Raw genomic sequence first — 19,171 nt, 5'->3', positions numbered from 1 at the left:
ATTAAATGTAGAATAATTACCCAATCGAGTTCTAATGTATCCAGAAATTTCCAAAGAATCTCCTCTTTTAAATTGTTTTAATTCATCAATTTTGGTAACGTCCTGAACTCTGACTTCCAAATTATTATACTCTCCATCAGTAATTGACGCAAGCACATAATCTGAAATTTCTTTTTTAAAGTGATCAACTTTTTGAAATTGCGATCGGAGATATCCTTCAATCTCTGAAATAAAAAAAATAATATTTATTATTGAAACAAATTTTTATGCAAATGAATTTATTAATGTAAATATAATTTAAAATTAATAATAAAATTTACATATTTTATAAAATATGCAAACGTCATTAATTTAAAGTAATATTAAAATATAATTACTTATGAATCCAGTCGAAATAGCAATATCTGATAAATTTACAAAGGGAACCTCCCTTCTAATTACGGCACCATTCATTTCAAGTGGAATGCATGTAATAATTGTATTGTTGTTGATGGTGACTTTAAAATCCACTGTTCCAAGATTCCAATCTTTATTTAATTGAATTTTTGAATATCCTCCGTCGATTATAATTTTCTACAAATAAATAATAATAAATCAATTTATAGTCAATATATAAAAAGAATTAAAATATTTTTATAACGTGAATAATATTATAATTAAATTATAAAAAGTAAATAACGCTTAATGCATAAATCATTATACATTCAATTTTTTTATTTTGTTTTCATTAAATTACTAATTTATATTATAAAATAATTTTAAAATTGTTGCTAAAATTTATTAAGGGTATTTGAAACATTAAGACGTCATAGTTTATGAAAAGTATGTGTTTTAAGAGTGTGACGCCATAATGGTTCAAATACCCTTAAACTTTATAAAATTTAAAGCACGTACATTTTATATTAACCTACAGTAAAATGTAAATAAAAATTTGAATATTATAATATAATAATTAATAAATAAAACACCACTTACGTAATCAAACATAATTTTTCCTTGAAATTTTTTAATGTCATTTTGCCAAAGAACGATCTGAATTCTGTCGCCTGCATTGTTATTTATAAAAAACCTCCATCTTCTTTTTTGTTTTCCCATTTTACCCACTAATCGTGGATCCTCGATGGTTTCAACGATTCCCACCAAAATTCTAATAAAAGAAATATAATAAAGAATAAAAATCATTACGTAAAATAAATATTATTCAAAATTATTTATAATACAATTTAAAAACTTACACTGTGCAATCTTAATGTTTAATATTTTTTAATTCCTCCGTACTTGTAAACGGTAAATCAGAAATATCATCACCTGAAATGAAATCTAAATTATTTCCCATTGATTTCGAGCAAGATGGTCCTGAAAAAATTTTAATTATTATTTTAATTTATTATTATTATTATTAATATTTTTAGTAATTTTATTTATAATTAATAAAATAAAAAAACATTTTCCAAAAAATTAATACATATTATATAATAATATTAAAAAATTGACAAATATAAAAATTTATTTAAAAAAAAATTATAAATTAATGAATATTCATTATATGTAAAAATTTGTTTTATTTAAATTTACTTTAATAAACAATTTTTTTCGCTCACGTGTATTTAAATTAACTTTTAATAAAATTTTGATAGTTTAATCAACAAATAACTACCAATTTATTATCAATTATAAATATTTAATTTGTTAATAGAATAATAAAATTTTAATTTAAAGTTAATTAAAACTAAAAAACTTGTTTATATTTTTTACACGCATTTATTACAATAATGTAGCATTACTATATTATAAAAATAAAAAATTAAATAAAATTAAACTATTTTTAAAATTTGAATGTATTAATAATTAATTAAATTTTTTTAAAATAATAAAAATATAATTAAATAAAAAATATATATTTATAATAATGTAATATGAAAATTAAAATAATCTATTACTTAAATAATTAAAATTAGTTTACACTTTAATGTATGATATCTTCAATAAATAGTAATTTCTTAAAATATTAATAATAAAGAATAATAATATTAAACTATTTAAAAAATTTGAATGTATTAATAATTCATTTCATTTTTAAAAAAAAATAATGAAAACGTCATTAAATAAAAAATGTATATATTTAGAATAATGTAATATGAAAAATGAAATAATCTATTAATTAATTAAATAAAATTCGTTTACACTTTAATTTATGACATATTCAATAAATATTAATTTTTTAAAAATATTAATAATAAAGTATAATAACATTAAACTATTTAAAAATTTTAATGTAATAATTACATTTTTTTAAGCAATAAAAATATAATTAATTAAAAAATAGATATTTGGAATAATGTAATATGAAAATTAAAATAATCTATTAGTTGAATAAATAAAATTAATTTACACTTTATTTTATGAAATCTTCAATGAATTGAAATTTTTTAAAAACATTAATAATTAACTATAATAAAATTTAATATAAAATGAAATATAAACATTTTTATTTATAATTATTAAAAATAAATAATGAATTTACCTGCATCAGCCATTTTTAAAATTTTTTAAAATTTTGAAGAAAGATGTAATTATAGAAAACTGTATCCTTGAGCGAAAAAAACGAACTGCACTATTCACCCTCTCAATGTCAACTGATAGCAACATACCCTTGACAAATGTCTTTTGGTCCATCGCGTCATGAAAAACATTCCAAAATCTTCTGAGACGAATTTTCTTTTCTCACTTCTAGCTGTTATAAATTCATGACTTTAAAAGAGATTATTAATGTATTATAATAATTTAAATAAAAAAATGTTTAAAATTTATTTTCTACTATAAAAAAGTATTGCAATTTGTAAATATAAATGATTAATACAATATTGTATATAAAAAATAATAAAAAATAATTGCATGAAATTTATTAATAAAATAATACCAAATTATGAAAAGAAATAATTTGTTTTAAATTAATTAATTAAACTAATTAAAATATTATTGCATCATAGTTTGTATTCAGAAATAATTTTTTTTATAATATTAATTATTTAACGTGGTTTAATGTTGAATACATATATATGTTTTCACTATAAAAAAGTTGCCTAATTTAAATTTTTTAATTATAAATTTGTATTTTTAAATTTTGTTAAATTTATGTAAACTACATAAAATAATAAAAAAATTTTATAAAAGTAATAATTGATATTACATATTTCAATCATAAAATTAAAATTTAAAAATTTAATCAAAAAAAGATAAATGTACACCTACAATTAATAATGATTAAGTAACATGCATTAATATAGAATTATAAAATGCATAATATTATATAAAAGAAATTCATAAATTAAATAGTCCAATAATATTTCAAGTAAAAATTTTGAATAAATAATTTTAAAAATTTATTTATTTACTTTTAATAAATAAGAAGATATTAATTGTAAAATAAATTAAATTTTTTTAAAATAAAATATTATAAAGTATTAATAAAATATTTATAATGAAATATAAAAAATTTATTGCATGAAATAAATTTAAATATAAGAATTAATTTTGTTTATTTAAGGGCATTTGAATCATTATTGCGTTATAGTTTGTGAAAAGCATTTGTTGTAAAGCTGTGACATCATAACTTTTCAAATGTCCTTAACTAATGCATAAATTATAATTATTTGAAAGTCGTAAAAGACCCATGAATAAACTCAATGGGGGTCCAGATGTAATGTGATAACTTTCAAACTCCCTCTTCACTCAAAATATATAAAGAGAAAAATTAGAAGAATAAGGTTTTCTTTCAATCACATCTCGTCCACTTGAAAAAGGAAAAAGGTTTTCTTATACTTGAAACTCGATATTTAAAAAATATTTAACCTAAAGAAATCATGTTAAAGCATTTTAGCTCGATTCATAAAAAAAACAATAAAATTAAGAAAATTAAAAATATATTGCGTTAAATAAACCTATTCATAGCAAAAGCAATAAAATTAAGAAAAAAAATATTTTGCGTTGAATTTATAAAATATTTATATATATTTAAACATATAAATTTCAAATTATTTAAATATTACTATTAATATTATATATACATTTTTTAAAAATAATATAAAAACTTATTTAATTTAGTCTATGATTCAAACATGATTTGTGACAATCACTATTATTGATTTAATAATAATGAATTATATAATAAAAATTTATTGTTAATAATAAATTTTCTTGATAAATATATAGAAATTAAATAATCACAATAATTGTTATTATTAAAAATATATAAAAGTAAATAATAATTTTTCAGTATAATATCAATATTAAAATTGCAATACATTTTTTCATTTTATGAAATATTCGTTTAATTATTGAAGAATTTCTTTATAAACATAGTTTTTAATGTTTTCTTTGCTTCTTTGAGATCCTAAATAAATTTTTAAACTATCGAAACAACGAACTCTAGAAACTGCTACATATAATTGACCGTGGTTGAATACATCTTTTCTAAGGTCAATAGCAATTTTGTTAAATGTTTGCCCCTGTGCTTTATTAATAGTCATAGCAAACACCAATTTTATTGGGAATTGCCTTCCTTTAAATGAAAAAGGGTAAACATTTTCACAATAAATTGTTATACGATTCAGAAAAATTATATTACCTTTCTTATCACCAGTTAAAATTTCACATTGAATTAAGTTATTAGATAAACCTTTTATTAATAACCTAGTTCCGTTACAGAGACCCTCGTTTATACTCAAATTTCTAATTAGTATTACAACAGAATTAATTCTTAATCTTAATTCGTGAGGTGGAATTGAAGGTGGTGATAGTGTATGTAGATATTCTGGTAGAATAACATCATTTATATTATATTATCATTGTTGCAATCGTCAGCACTATCAACACTTAGATATATTTTTTCGCCGTCACTGTCTAATAATTTAACAACCTTTTTATTAATGTCATCAACATCTTTATTTCTCGCTGACAAAATTGCACAATTAAAAAGTTCATTAAAACGTTTATTTTTAATAATATCTGAATACGTATCTTTAACAATATCTGCATTACTTCTTGCTATAATTCTTTCTGACAAACAAATTATATCATTGTCATCATTAATCTCACTATTACCAAGATTTAATAAAAATTTAGTAAATTCAGTTTCTTGCGGTAATGCTCGCATATTTTCTGTTAATGAGTAAACTGAAAAATATTTCCAAATTTTACTACATTTAATCGATAAATTAATTATTTCTGTTTTTGTAGCTCTTTCTTTAATAGGAAGTATTTGTCTAAAATCACCACCTAAAACAACTATTTTTCCTCCGAATGGAATGTCTGATTTCATAATATCTCTAAGAGTCCTATCCATAATTTCTAAAGCGTATTTAGGTGCCATTGGAGCTTCATCCCAAATGAAAACGTCAATGTTTTTCAAAAATTGTCCTTCTTTAGAATTTACTTTTATATTTGATGATGAATCATTATAAAGTGGTACTGGTAAACCAAAAACTTTATGAACTGTTTTTCCATTAGGAAGTAATGTAGCAGCTATTCCTGTAAAAGCCATATTACAGACATTACCACCCTTACTTCTTATCAAATGCCAAAGTGTTTGATACAAAAATGTTTTCCCGCAACCTCCTGGACCATCAATATATATACATTTATTTTCAACTTCTTCTGAATTTTCAAATAAATGTAAAACAAAATCAACAATTTCCCTTTGCTTATCATTCAATTTTTCATATCTTTCAGCACCAATAGCAATATCATTATCACGTATATTAATATTATCATCTATTAAATCTAATTGTAAATAATGTTTTTCAAGTTCATAAAGTCGTGGGAACAATTCCAAATTATAACCTTCATCAATTAATAAATCCTTTATATTAAAAAATGCTCTACTTTCACTTTCAAAAGTATTATATGTTCTCGAATAATCTTCAGATAATTTATCTTTGAATTCATTCCACAAATCTTGAGGATTAATTGGTTGGCAGTGAATTAAAATTCTTACAAATAATCGTCGAAGACTTTGAGGCATTTTCCATAAAACACCGTCACTTAACGCCCGCCTCCATTCATAATCATCTTCAATGAGCCCTAAAGCTAAGCAAGTTGAAGTAAATGTATCGTGAATTATTCCATCTACTGTGCATAAATCTTCAAATGATTTTTTCCCTTTAACTGAAAGTAAAAGTAATCGTAAATGAAATAGTTCAACTTGACACGGACTAACAGAATACATCCTACCAATAGTATTGTTATAGCCCTTCCTTTTTACCCATTCACAATTTTTATCTTTCCAAGTGTAATGTTCAGGAATTTCATTATAATACATTTCACGAGCATCAGGATCTTTTTCAATTAAAGAAAAATAAGATAATAATTTTGTTTGTTTATTAATATTAAAAGAAATATTATTTTCACTACTTTTTTCTGAAATAATAATATTTTGTTCATTAGGTAAATGTATTGGCAATCAAGTAATACTGTGACTTTTTTTAAATAATTTTTTGCACGCAATACGCCAAAATGCTTCAACAGGGCCGACGTACCTGTTTTCTTCATATTGTTTAATTTCATCATAACCTATAACAGTACCGCCATTACTGTCAGTAATGAATATTGCTGCTGCATCATGACCTTTGTATATATATTAATACAAATAATTAACAGACTGAATACCAACAACAACTTCAACATTTATATGACAATCAAACATTAAAGTAAGTTGAGGACAATAAGGTACTACATATCTATTGTCAAATATGTAGCCATTTGATCTTGTGTAATTTTCCTCGGTATTTTTTCTGCGATAATTCACAAAACTTTTATTAGTAAATGTATTTTCCGAGTTAAATTCCTTGGGAAAATTTTTGGAACATTTATTATCAACAATACACTAATCTCCGCAAGGTCCATGAATATTATGTTTTATTACAGTCTTATGTAAAATTGGATTTAAATTAATATCAGGAATTTCTGCAGATATATAACGATCAACACTTTCAGCTGTCAACAATTTAGAATTTTGCTTTAATATAACTAACAAATGAATATGAGGTAAACCTCTTTTTTGAAACTCAATGACAGATACGTATGATAATACCTCACCAAACAATTTTTTTTTAACAATAACATCTAATAAGCAGTCGACTTTTAAAGAAAAAACTCTTCCAACAATGTCTGGCCTATCAGACGCTGTTTGATTGGGTAAAAGATTTTCAACAATTTCCCTCCATTGCGGATTGCATGTCATAGTTATAAATAAGTCTGGCTTGCCATGTTTACCAACAATTGCCATAAAATCTTGATATAACTGTGACATATTTTTTGGAGATCCTATAAAAGTTGATGGCAATACAATTAATTTACCTACATGTGTATCACTTTCATCAGCTCTATGTTGTAAATAATCAACTAAACCTTTATATGATTCTGATCTTATTTTTAGTTGATTATTTTTAAAATAATGCAGTCTATCTTTCTCAACTTTAACGTAATTATCAACTAACCACTGTTGAAATAATCTTCCACCTAATAAGAAAGGATTAAATTCATCCCTGACAGCTATACGGAATTTCAAATAATCTGCTCTACTAATTTTGTGTTTTTTTAACCATGATTCCTTGTCATTTCGAAGCATATTTATATCGTACCCCATAGATCCTTTGGGATAAAATATGGGATATGTCCAAGGCTCAACATTTGGGTCCAAGCTATTAACTAATTGCAAAGATTTTGAAGAATTATTATAAATTGTCACATAGGATTCAGGAATTTCTCCTTCAGAATTTGTATTAAAAATAGCAGCAACCTCATTTGTTGTTTGAAAATTAAAACGTCTTCTATCCATTCCTTTTTTTAAAGTGAAAAGTAATTGCAATTCAGGAATATTATTATTATTTTGCAAAGCCAATTCTTTCTCAATATTTACAACATCTAACATCATTTTATAAGATTTTGTAAAAACGTTATAATTTCTCATTGTTGTTTCAATAATTGTTACAATTTCAAGATCAAGTTTATTATTTGCATTTAATCTGTATTCAATGGCTTCATTAGCATCATAAATGAATAGCTGTCCAAAAGTCGGATTTTCTCCTTCTTCCGGGTATAAAGCCTTATTAAATTGATAATAAATTTGACCTTGAATTTTGTAGCAAAAAGGACCTGAACGCCTTCCATTAAAATTTACAACATTAGCATTTAACGATGCAAATGAAAAAGAATTATTTAAAACTCTAATATCATTTTTAAAAATTTTTGATTTAGGGTGCGATCCATCCAATAAAGATTTTAATTCCAATGGAAAATTTGACATAGATTCAAGAGAAACACCACCATGACCACAACAATCATTAAAAGAATTCGTACCCTTATACACTCCCTTCTCTCCTGAGAAATGTTGCGCATTACAATGAACGCACAAAATATTCATTTCACCTAAATAATTTTTTGAAATATCATTTTCTAAAACTTGATGTCTATTATCTTGCAAATTTTCATTAAGATTAGATGAATCTTCATTATTACAATTTTCATTAACTGTATGGACGGTTTGAACAGAATTTGCATTCTCATTGGAAATATTTCTTAAATGATAATTTTTAAAATTATTTTTAAAAGCATTTACTTTTTTTGCTTTCAAATTTATGTAATGACGCATTTGTCTTTCATTATTTTTCTTTCGTTTATTAAATTTAAAAGTGGCTTCTTCTTCTATAGAACGTATAACTTTACGAGGCATAATAAATTATATTTAATTACTTTTTACCATTCTCATTATTCCCATTATCTCATTAATGCATTATCTCATCTCATTTACACATTATCTAATTATATTTTTGTCTAATAACAAACATTAATCCATTATCTCATTATTCCCATTATATCATTAATACATTATCTCATATCTCATTATATTTTTGTCTGATACAATTATAAATATATTCATAAATGACATACCTACATTTGATTAGGTATTATAAATTTTTTAAATTAAATCCATACCTTATATATTTATTCAAATCTATCACAATAATTTTATGTAATTGCCCTTTATCACTTGAAATCACTTTATCACGTTAATAATAACGTTATTGCATTTTACACAATTGCACTTTATCACTTGAAATCACTTTATCACGTTAATAATAACGTTATTGCATTTTACACAATTGCACTTTACACTTGAAATCACTTTATCATATTAATAATATTCCGTATCATAAATTGACTATATTTCTAAAGGAATTGCGTTAAAATGACGACTGTCACAAACGTATTTCCAAAATAAACTAAGACTCTCTTTTTAAGTATATGACGAAAAAGAAGTCAATAAAAAGAATATAGCCCTCTTACGCACACTACTTTTATTTTAATGTGTAAGTATATGTTCGTATAGTGAATGAACCTCCCTATTTCAAGTGTTTAAAAGACAAAGATAGAAAATATGAATTCAGCCAATTGAGTATAGCTCACGAGTGAAAGCAACCAATGGGATAGGCGTTAGGAACTTCGAGATATTTCAAGAGATTTTCGTTTAGAGATTTCTTATATAGGATACATATATATATATATATATATATATATATATAATCATATATCATATATATCATAATTTGATCTGTTTACAAATTGCAAAAATCTTCTACTTGTGTATTTACGCGCATGAGCGGTAATCTGTCTACTAAAATGACAGACTTTCAAAATGTTACCCCCACTTTCGCACATCGGCTATCCAGTATATTATATATATATATACATATATATATATATGTGAATATATATACTGTGAACAAAAATTTCACTAATTTCACTGGCTATACGTATGCGAGGAATAAGAACCTATGTTGTGTGTGTCATTTTTACATTTTTCTGTGTATTTTCACCTAAACAAAAGGTTAATGACACATTTTGATGGTCTCTGAAATTTCTAGGTTATTTATGTATTTTGCACGAAATTAGTAAACAACTATTTTCAAACAAATTTTTCTCTGCACAGAGGCACTTTTTACAAAATCTGCCCACGTACCAACGACACGAGTTTTTTAATCCATGCAGAAACGCGGTTTCAAAATGGGCAACACAAATGTAATGTAATGATAGGCGGCAAGACGTATGTATTACAGCTGTTTACCAGTAGAGGGCAGAAGCATGCAGGGAGCGTAAAGACTCAGCTGTCCATATGACAGCTCAGTGAGAAATTGCCAAAAGACTTTAATCGGTCCAATATCGGTCTAATATTGGTTGCCGTGCTGGGCGCCGATTAACTCCCAATATTGGACCAATATGGGCTGATGCTTGGGATGTAACGGGTTCGCCAAGCATCGGTTGTTAATATTGGTCCAATATTGGCCGAATATTGGCAACCAAGAGAAAAAATTTTTTTAAATAAATTTTTTTAATTAAATAATAATAATAAAAAATTAATATACTTCCGAATAGCTCGAACCGCCAATCGACTTGAAACTTAGTTTCCCTACGTAATTTTGTGCCCTGATTACGAAAATCATAATGAAAATTGGCGACTAGCTCATCTTCATGGTGAAAACCATAAAAAACCATCAAAATAATGGTTTTTTACGTTTTTTTCATTATGCTAAGAAAATTTTAAAAAATGCTTCATACAAAAGTTGTAGATCTCATCAAAATACATTTTTTATGTTCTATACATTTTTCTCCAAAAACGCATTATTTTCGAAAAAAATACAAAAAACTCTCAATCACAGGTAAATCCATGCAAAAATCATGGTTTTTGCTATCATTAGTTTCTTAGCACATTTTAAATATAGAAATAGGGTCGAATTGATTCTATGTACGCTTTTAATATAGAAAGGGAGTCAAATTTATATGCAGTTGGTACCAGAAGGTACCGAACCCACCCCGACCCCCCTACAACAGGAAAGAAAAAAGCATGAGATACGGCCTCAGGAAGCTGAAAAACCAGAGGCAGGCGCAGCCCGCGTCAGCTAAGTACCCTTTTCCTTGCATATAGAAAGGGAGTCAAATTTATATGCAGTTGGTACCAGAAGGTACCAAACCCACCCCGAGCCCCCTACAACAGGAAAGCAAAAAGCATGAGATATGGCCTCAGGAAGCTGAAAAACCAGAGGCGGGCGCAGCCCGCCTCAGCTATGTTCCCTTTTCCGTGCATATAGAAAGGGAGTCAAATTTATATGCAGTTGGTACCAGAAGGTACCGAACCCACCCCGAGCCCCCTACAACAGAAAAGGAAAAAGCATGAAATATGGCCTCAGGAAGCTGAAAAACCAGAGGCGGGCGCAGCCCGCCTCAGCTATGTTCCCTTTTCTGTGCATATAGAAAGGGAGTCAAATTTATATGCAGTTGGTACCAGAAGGTACCGAACCCACCCCGAGCCCCCTACAACAGGAAAGGAAAAAGCATGAGATATGGCCTCAGGAAACTGAAAACCCAGAGGCGGGCGCAGCCCGCCTCAGCTATGTTCCCTTTTCCTTGCATATAGAAAGGAAGTCAAATTTATATGCAGTTGGTACCAGAAGGTACCGAACCCACCCCGACATTCAGGATGCTTTTCTTCGTTGGTTTCGGCATTTTGAATAACATATACCTACTCACGCACTTCACCACGAGAAGGTCGAAGAAAAGTCTTAGAAGTGCATATTTTTTTTTATTTTTTTTTAATATTAAAATTTTTTTTTTGTTTTTTATTTTTTAAATTTCTTTTTAGTTTTATTAAATTATTTTAATTTTTTTAAATGAAGACTGTTAAAGCTAACCAACTGGTTTTAGTGCGTGGCTCAGGGCAGAGAGCCGCTTTTCTACTTTTGTATCACATCTAAACTTTCCAGTAGTCTTTGGAACATCATTGGGAAGCAATGAACGAAAAGTATAATTTGTTTTCTCTAAGTCGAATTTTGTCAAATCGCGACACCACCTTAAAATGGCTTAGAGAAATAGAGTTGATTCCTGTACAGCGTTTTTGTTCCAAACATAAAAAATTGATGACTCTGTACGAGGAAAAATCGGTTTGCGGTAAATTTCACTGTTTTAAGAAAGGCAAATATAATCACGCAAAATCAGTCGCTGAAAACAGTTGGTTTAACAACTGTCACATTTCGGCGACTGCTTGCATTGTTTTAACATACTGCTTTTCCGTGAATTTTGATTTTAATCAAACAATCCGGGAAAGCAGTATAGTTGAAAATAAAGAAGTTTCTTCTGAAACAGTCGCCGACCGATTTTCATTCTGTCGAGAGATATGTATGATATCTCTCGACAATGATTTTGCTACTGAAGGACCTATTGGTGGTGAAGGAACAGTAGTGGAAATAGATGAATGCAAAATCGGGAGGCGAAAATATGAACGTGGGAGAGTAGTGGAAGGCTCGTGGATTCTGGGATTCATACAACGAGGTAGCTCTGAAAGGTATCGGTTGGAAATCTGTCCCGAAAACAAAAGAGATAAGCAAACATTGCTAACTTTGATTAAAAAGCAAGTGTTAGTAGGGACAGAGATACACACCAACTGCTGGAAGGGCTACTTCGATTTAGAATCCCATGGGTATGTGCACAAAACTGTTAATCATTCAATAGAATTTGTTAACAGTGAAACTGGTGCACATACCCAAAACATTGAGTCTTCCTGGAGGTCGATGAGACGATCTTAATCTCGCGGCGGGGTACGCAAGGAAAAGCTCGACAAACACCTGTGCGAATTTTTATGGCGTCGTCGAGTAATAAAATTAAAGGCAGATCCTTTTACCCAAATCCTAAAGGATATAAAATTGGTTTATCCTGGAAAAAGCTCTTAACTATTCAATTCAGCAATTGAGGGGCTGAATTCTATAAGCGGCTCTCTGCTCTGAGCCACGCACTAAAACCAGTTGGTTAGCTTTAACAGTCTTCATTTAAAAAAATTAAAATAATTTAATAAAACTAAAAAAAAAATTTAAAAAAAAAAAAACAAAAAAAAATTTAATTATTAAAAAAAAATTAAAAAAAAATATGCACTTCTAAGAATTTTCTTCGACCTTCTCGTGGTGAAGTGCGTGAGTAAGTATATGTTATTCAAAATGCCAAAACCAACGAAGAAAAGCATCCTGAATGTCGGGGTGGGTTCGGTACCTTCTGGTACCAACTGCATATAAATTTGACTCCTTTTCTATATGCACGGAAAAGGGAACATAGCTGAGGCGGGCTGCGCCCGCCTCTGGTTTTTCAGCTTCCTGAGGCCATATCTCATGCTTTTTCCTTTCCTGTTGTACGGGGCTCGGGGTGGGTTCGGTACCTTCTGGTACCAACTGCATATAAATTTGACTCCCTTTCTATATGCACGGAAAAGGGAACATAGCTGAGGCGGGCTGCGCCCGCCTCTGGTTTTTCAGCTTCCTGAGGCCATATTTCATGCTTTTTCCTTTCCTGTTGTAGGGGGCTCGGGGTGGGTTCGGTACCTTCTGGTACCAACTGCATATAAATTTGACTCCCTTTCTATATGCACGGAAAAGGGAACATAGCTGAGGCGGGCTGCGCCCGCCTCTGGTTTGTCAGCTTCCTGAGGCTGATTACGAGTCGGATGTTCGTTTTAAAAAATTTAAAATGGCGGATCCAATATTTATTTGGTTTATACACCCGTCTTAAGCTTATCTAGCTATACAAGTGTGTTTACATTTTCTCTTACATAATATTTCTTTTTATACATTTCCAAATACTAAGTTTTGCGCCTACAGAGCGACTTGAAAATTAGGAGTATTCGAATTTGCCTGGACCACCCGTCAAATGGGTTTTCTCGCCAGTGGAGAGGGAAACTGTAGAAAACCTCTCCTGAGCACAACCGGTTTATCGACAGTCGAGTTCTAATGGTGTGTACCGGACAATAATCGACGGTGCACATCATTATACCTCGACGTCAAACCTCCCGCTCAGATTGTCTCACGTGCCGGAAAAATACCAAGCCAAATGGGCGCGAACCAAGGACATCAAAGTTAAAAGTTTATCTGATTTACTTGAAATTCGTTACTCGGGGGTTTTTGGTGTCGCTGATTACGAATCAGATGTTCGTTTTTAAAAATTCAAAATGGCGGATCCAATATGGCGGACGTCAAAGTTAGAAATTCATCAGATTTACTTAAAAATCGTTACTTGGAGGTTTTTTGGGTCGCTGATTACAAATTAGATGTTAGTTTTTTAACATTTTAAATAGCGGACGTCAAAAATACAAATTTATCTGATTTACTTCAAAATCATTACTCCGGAGTTCCTACTTACCAAGGCTAATGATGATTAATTTTTTGGTGTTTGAAACAATGTATTAGCTCTGAAAAGAGCAGATTGAATGCTGATTTTTTGTTTTTCTTTATGTAATAAACACAGTTCATACAAACTTCGAATTACATATTTTCAACATTAAGGGAGTTTGTACATCTACACAATCAATTCATGAAAAAATAATTTATCAGTAATTGTAGATGAAATGATTATGCAATTATTACAATGACATTTAAAATAACAATCGTCCACGCGAAGTTTCGATGCCAACGTTGGCATTCTCTTTCGGCATAAATAAACATTTCTCTAATTCGACATTAAAGCTAAATTAACTGTTAATAGAAAATATGCTTCTTGAATAGGATGCATGTTCTTATGATATTGGATTCGTAATCAGCGACCCAAAAAAACCCCAAGTAACGATTTTTAAGTAAATCTGATGAATTTTTAACTTTGACGTCCGCCATATTGGATCACCCATTTTGAATTTTTAAAAATAAACATCTGATTCGTAATCAGCGACCCCAAAAACCCCCAAGTAACGATTTTTAAGTAAATCTGATGAATTTATAACTTTGACGTCCGCCATATTGGATCCGCCATTTTGAATTTTTAAAAACGAACATCTGACTCGTAATCAGCGATCCCAAAAACCTCTGAGTAACGAATTTCAAGTAAATCAGAAGAATTTTTTTGATTTGTAATCAGCGACCCCAAAAACCCCCGAGTAACGAATTTTATCAAAATCCATTAAAGATATTGTCTTTTTTTACAATTTGTTATAGCTCTCAATGTTTGTTAACTTAATTTGTTTATAATTTTAAAAATTTCACCTGTTTAATTTTTGTTTTATTCAAGGAGTACACTAACATTAATTTTCACTAGTTTTGAATATTAAATATTTGATTTTATAAATGGGAGAACAAATTATTTGAAAAATTCTTCCTTTTGGTTAACTTTGCAATAAACAAATTAATATAAACAAATAAAAATTTCAAAATCAGGCTCGACAAAGCTCTTTGCAATTTTGTAAGCTTTCATTTAAAAAAAAATTAATAAAATCGGTTAAAAAATAAGACCTGTAGACCTTTTTAAAACTAAATTTGCAGGTTTGTACCACTGTGTACCGGGCCGGTTAAAAAATTACATTTCAGTCTGATTAATTGTTTAATTATTATTATTATTATTATCAATGTTATTATTAATTTTAAATTGGAAACAGTAAATATATTAAATGCTGAAACAGAGAAACATAAACAATTATAGAAAAATCTGAAGACTCAAGGAATTGAACTCAGGACCCTGAGGCTGCAAAGTCGACACCACATCCGCTAACCTAAACCTGCATATGGAAAGTAAATGCAAAGTGAGCTTATAAAGTCCAACCGACATTCCACCTGGCAGCAGTACCGGGCCGGCACTAATATTCAACCGGTGCGGTACCGTGCCAGTAGAAAGTATTAAGTAAATTTTTGTGCTGGGCGGGTGCTGGTCCGGCTCAAATATTATCACCGGCAAATCTCCTTCGTTCGTATAAAAACAAAACCAAATGGTAGTACCGGGTCGGTGCTGGGCCGGTACAAATATTATCACCGGCAAATCCCCTTCATCAGTATAACAACAAAACCAAATGGTAGTACCGGGCCGGCGCTGTGACGGTACAAATATTATCACCGGCAAATCTTCTTTGGCGGTATAAAAACAGAACTAAATTATAGTATCGGGCCGGTGCTGGTCCGGTAAAAATATTATCACCGACAAATCTTCTCCGGCGGTATAAAACAGAGCGAAATGACAGTACCGGGCCGGTGCTGGGCCAGTAAATATATTATCACCGGCAAATCTCCTCCGGCGGTATAAAACAGCGAAATGACAGTACCGGGCCGGTGCTGGGCCGGTAAAAATATTATCACCGGCAAATCTCCTTCGGCGGTATAAAACAGAGCGAAATGACTGTACCGGGCCGGTAAAAATATTATCACCGGCAAATCTCCTGCGGCGGTATAAAACAGAGCGAAATGACAGTACCGGGCCGGTGCTGGGCCAGTACAAATATTATCACCGGCAAATCTCCTCCGGCGGTATAAAACAGAGCGAAATGACAGTACCGGGCTGGTGCTACGCCGGTAAAAAAATTATCACCGGCAAATCTTCTTCGGCGGTATAAAAACAGAAGTAAATTATAGTACCGGGCCGGTGCTGGGCCAGATATTTTTTTTTTGGAAAATATCTCGCGATTTGATAATAAATTAAAGACAATAGAGCAATTTTAACCGAGATTTTAACATCGTCGCGCTCTGCTGTAAAATTGCGGCGTGGCGGCGCACGTGTAGCATGGCCGCCATTACAAGACCAATGTATATAGTTAGACATTGTTTACGTTTACAGCAGAGCGCGACGATGTTAAAATTGCTCTATTGTCTTTAATTTATTATCAAATGGCGAGATATTTTCCAAAAAACTTCCTAACATATTAATGAACATTTTTGTCGCTGAAAGTTTTCCGAAAACAAAAATTCGTCACTCAACTTTTTCAATTGAAAATAGGAGAATCATTTTTCCGACAAAATTATTTAAATAATTATTTACCTTAACATACAATTTTTTTTTAAATTTCCAAATATTGTTTCACTCTTGGAATAGTTTGAAGAATATTGTGTGTAAATTTCGTGGAAAAATATTAATATTTAACGAAGTAGTCACGAGTTGAAGTCAAAAATTCATTAAAATTTCTCAACTCAAAAAATCACGTTTTTTCAATTTACGTGCAAACGAGAAATTATATAAAAAATTTTTATTAGAAAAAAAGTTTCGCCTTGAAATTCTGTACAAGAAACAATAATTTAAAATTCATTTTGAACAACTTCAAAATTTTATCTCCAGGGGCCAACTTATTTGCCGTGCGCTCGCGCGTGTGCCCTTTTAAGATCCGGAGCCTCAATTGTGATGTTTTGTGACTATTTTGACGTTTCCTGAAGCTTTTGGTTAATTCTGACTAAAGGGTTTTTTATGCTCCTGTTGAATCCTGATATTTATGGATTGTGATTATTGAGCATTGAAATCTTTTTTTTTTTATTTACAGACCCTCGCTGAAATATAGTCGGTAAATGTAAAGTACCGTTAAAACTTGAGATTTGTGCGTAGCCCTTTTTTCACAATAGAATCGCGGGTCTATTGTTACAAGGTTCGGGTCTCTAACCTAATTTTTATTGCTCAAAAGTTTTGCAATTTTAAAATTTCAAGTAAAATGAATATAAATTTAAAATCTAGAAATCTCCACAATTAAATATCTAAAATTTATTATAAAAAACATTTTTTTAAGAAAACTGTAACGTTTCTCGGAAACCGTAATTGATAAATAAAAATGGATATCATTTTTGAATTTAAGTTCTAAAGGATATATTGCATACATAATAAGCCTGACGTTCTGTGGCTGCAATCGTAACAAATGCAGCCTAAAATCATCAGAAATTCTGACTAAATTTCTGTCGTTTTGTGATTTTATTTTTAGTAGGGAATTAAGGACACCTAACCTAAAATTTGAAAGAGAATTACTGCAATTCAGAAAATTCAAATTACGTGAGAGATGCATGTAATTCTAACCTAAAAAGGTTCGAATGACATGCATCTCAAAAACTCGAAGAACTTGAACTGATTATTAATCACTTTTATTGACAACAACATAATTGTAATCTTCTTATTTATTAAAATATAACAAAGTTTTAATTTGCACCATATTATATATATGCACGTAAAGCCGGTTAAAAAAAGAAGCACATTACAACTTGTTACAAATCTGACTGAAATCACCTTGAACAAAACCATTTATCTCTTTTCTCTTTTCATCGTTTTTTCCAGTAACCATTTTGATTAATTAATTTTGTGTTTGCCTAAAAAGTGTTTGTTATTATTATATTTGTTATTAACCTATTTCTATAATTAATTTTTTATTTATTTTATTTTTTATGTCTTATTTATTTTAAAATTAAAAGAAATTAATTTAATTAAATTAAATAAAAAATTACTTAAATTTTTAATTCTATTCTATTCTTTTTAACAGAAAACAAATTTACGACTGACAATAGCTTTTAAATTTTAGAATTAAGTGGAATTCACTTTGTTGGCGATTTATCCTACTCCGTTTGACTAGAAAAAGTGGAAAAATCAGGTATTAAAAAGAATTACAATTTTTCACCTACATGTACGAACGTGAGATAACTTTAAATCCATCCAAATCCAGCCTTCTTGCCGGGGAACCAGGAAATTAAAGGAATTTTAAAATTATACATCATAATAATTTTTACCATTGGGAAAGAATAATAAAGAAAGAAAGAAATTAGGGAAAGAATTAGAAATTTTTTCTTGATCACAACGAAAACACGGAAGAAAAATACGTGATGAATCAGCTGTATCACATTGTATATCAACACCAACACTGAGATCATCAGTTAGCGTAAGACCCATACACTATATCCTACGGCTTCCGACGATGGGCAGTAGATTTTTGTTTTCACACGTAGTTTTTAATAAAAATATTTTTAAAAAATTTTAAAATAATTTACAATAAGATTTAAAAAATTTTTAAATAAAAATTTATTTTTAACAATGTATGTGGGTGATTCTACAAACGAAGGACGAAAATCAAGAAAATTTGGACACAACATTTTTTTCTCATTTAAGGTCTGAAAAGTATTTTAACTTCAAGTTAATGGTACTAATAAAGACATCCATAAGTGGCCAGACAAAATATTAAAAATTACAAAATTTATGGTTATTTATAAACAATTTATCCAGAGAATTAAAATCGTGTCAAGAAAATTCACATTAACATAAAAATTAATGAATGGTTTTTTATAAAATTGGTTACTCGGGGGTTAACGGGTTTGCTGATTAAGAATCCAATGTCAGTTTTTCAAAATTCAAAATGGCGGATCCAATA

At 29.1% G+C, this 19,171-nt stretch overlaps 1 protein-coding gene and 1 long non-coding RNA gene across 2 annotated transcripts; both read right to left on the bottom strand.

The window, feature by feature from the left end:
* Positions 1-462: 462 nt before the first annotated feature.
* LOC122502438 lies at positions 463-1,331 on the bottom strand. The gene is made up of 3 exons (XR_006301636.1): positions 1,236-1,331; positions 976-1,147; positions 463-573 (listed from the first exon to the last, which is right to left on the bottom strand). It is a non-coding gene; the product is annotated as an uncharacterized LOC122502438 (long non-coding RNA).
* A 5,552-nt stretch (positions 1,332-6,883) lies between these two features.
* Positions 6,884-7,933, bottom strand: LOC122502376. Its single transcript, XM_043612396.1, has one exon. It carries the CDS (start codon positions 7,931-7,933, stop codon positions 6,884-6,886), a length of 1,050 nt encoding a protein of 349 aa, XP_043468331.1.
* Between the last annotated feature and the right edge of the window lie 11,238 nt (positions 7,934-19,171).

The sequence above is a fragment of the Leptopilina heterotoma genome, unplaced genomic scaffold (genome assembly GCF_015476425.1).
Source record: "Leptopilina heterotoma isolate Lh14 unplaced genomic scaffold, ASM1547642v1 Lhet_228, whole genome shotgun sequence".
Classification (NCBI taxonomy): domain Eukaryota; kingdom Metazoa; phylum Arthropoda; class Insecta; order Hymenoptera; family Figitidae; genus Leptopilina; species Leptopilina heterotoma.
The sequence above is the reverse complement of the archived record's forward strand: the minus strand, read 5'-3'. Positions and strand labels throughout refer to the sequence as shown.